This window comes from Condylura cristata, unplaced genomic scaffold (assembly GCF_000260355.1).
Source record: "Condylura cristata isolate star-nosed mole 26May11 unplaced genomic scaffold, ConCri1.0 scaffold00004, whole genome shotgun sequence".
NCBI lineage: Eukaryota > Metazoa > Chordata > Mammalia > Eulipotyphla > Talpidae > Condylura > Condylura cristata.
In genome coordinates, this window is record NW_004567105.1 from 2,212,073 (window position 1) to 2,213,805 (window position 1,733).

The following is a 1,733-nucleotide window of genomic DNA, read 5'->3' on the forward strand; positions in this document are numbered from 1 at the left end:
TCACCATTCAAGATTTACGTGCATTATTTTTAAAGCTGAGTCGAGTCGACTCTTCAGCTCACTGACTGTCTCACCTGCAGCAGGTGAGATGTCTCTATTTGAACATCCGCACCTGGTCCCGAGCCAGGCGGCCCCAGGGGTCCAAGAAGGCAGGCCCCATGCCCTGTACCCCGTGTCCCCGGGCACCGGGCCCCATACGGCTGCCTGGCACAGCTGTGTCCTTTTCCTTACTGGAGTTGTGTCTGAGAGTTATCGGTTTTAAAGGGCTCTCCTAGGAAAGAGTTCAGGAGCTACGCACCGAACCTGACCTCTGCACTTCACACTGGGGAAACTGAGGCAGGGTGTGCCCAGAGCACACATACCCAGGACTCCAGCCCGGTGCTCCTCCTGCCTGCTGCCCTTCCAGTCACCCCACACCTGGCTTTGATGGACTTTGTTGGGTCAGAAAAGGCTTTAGGGTAGTCTGGGGACAGAGGGGAACACGGCTTCCCGGGTTCGGGGGGACCCATGTGCGTTCACAGTGGGCGGTGCCCCAGTCCGCCCCCCCACCCCGCGTCACCTCTGTGCTGGGTCAGGCAAGGCAGGGCCGGGGACAGGGAAGAGCAGGTGCGAGGCCAGGAGGCCCCTGGCACCCAGCCTAGGGGCCCGAGGACACCCACCCGGATTTTATCGTTCTCCGTCTTGTCCTCCAGGTCCTCATCAAATTCCTTCTGGGGATAGAATTCAATGCCGTTGACTTCAAGCTCTTTGCGAACCTAGAGGCCGGGGAAGCGAGGGTGTCAGGTGCCAGGGCGCTGAAGAGGGCGTGTGTGAGGTGTGTGGGCGCGTGGGCACGGAGGTCAGTGGCTGAGTGTCCACAGCGACCCACCGTCGCCTCTGAGCGCAGCCAGGGCAGCTGGCAGAGCCTGAGTAAGGGCGACCCCGGCCGGAAGCCATCACAGCCGGCTGAGGCCGGAAGCCGGGGCTCAGGGCCATCAGGCTGGGGTCTAGACAGCCGCACAGCCCCAGTCCGGTCTGCACGGGCAGTGGTCACGAGCACTGCCGGTGTGGACCGGCCTCAAGCGCATGAGGAGGGGCCAGCCGCCCGCCCAGCCCGGCCCGTTGGCCCTTTCTCAACCCCGGCTGAGGTCCTGCCTCCTGCGAAGCCTCCATCAGCGCCGGGTCCACTCGATGGAAAGTTTCTTGAGGCAACAGCTATCCTTGTCCTCGTCCCACCCTCCTCCCCGCCTGCTGCCCCCTTGCCCGACCGCAGAGCCCAGGGGGGTGGAGCCGGCCAGGAGTACAGTTCCTCAGACAGCCCCCAGCGGGCAGGGGCTTCTGGGTGAGGGGACGTCCGTGCAGGGACAGTTGGAGGGTGGGCAACAGACAGACTCTGGTCAGAGTTAGGAGGGAGCCGGCGGCAAGTGGGGGAGGTGATAACCAGGGGTGGGAGAGGCTGCGCTGGGGAGCTGGGGAGCGGAGGAGGCGGGGGCAGGGCAGGACAGGGACAGGGAGAGGGGGGGGCAGGGCAGCCCTCACCCTTTGCTTGAACTCAGACTTCTCCTCCAGGGTCATGGTGTCCGCCTTGGCAATGACCGGGATGATGTTCACCACCTTGCTGAGGTGCTTCATGAACTCCAGGTCCAGGGGGCGCAAGCTGGGGCCCAGAGAGGCCGGCTGTCAGAGCCCCGCCTCCGCCGCTTCAGCCACTGGGCAGGGGGGCGACCCCCCCCCCCGCCCCGGCACCTGCCCCC

At 64.9% G+C, this 1,733-nt stretch overlaps 1 protein-coding gene across 1 annotated transcript in view; it reads right to left on the minus strand.

Moving 5' to 3' along the window:
• LOC101628058 overlaps positions 1–1,733 on the minus strand; it is a 24,543-nt gene that overhangs the window by 5,691 nt on the left and 17,119 nt on the right. The window contains exons 6-8 of the mRNA XM_012735110.1: positions 1,519–1,636; positions 660–755; positions 113–271 (exon numbers count right to left, since the gene is read on the minus strand). Coding sequence (XP_012590564.1) covers positions 113–271; positions 660–755; positions 1,519–1,636 — 373 coding nt within the window. The remainder of the gene's footprint in view (positions 1–112; positions 272–659; positions 756–1,518; positions 1,637–1,733) is intronic.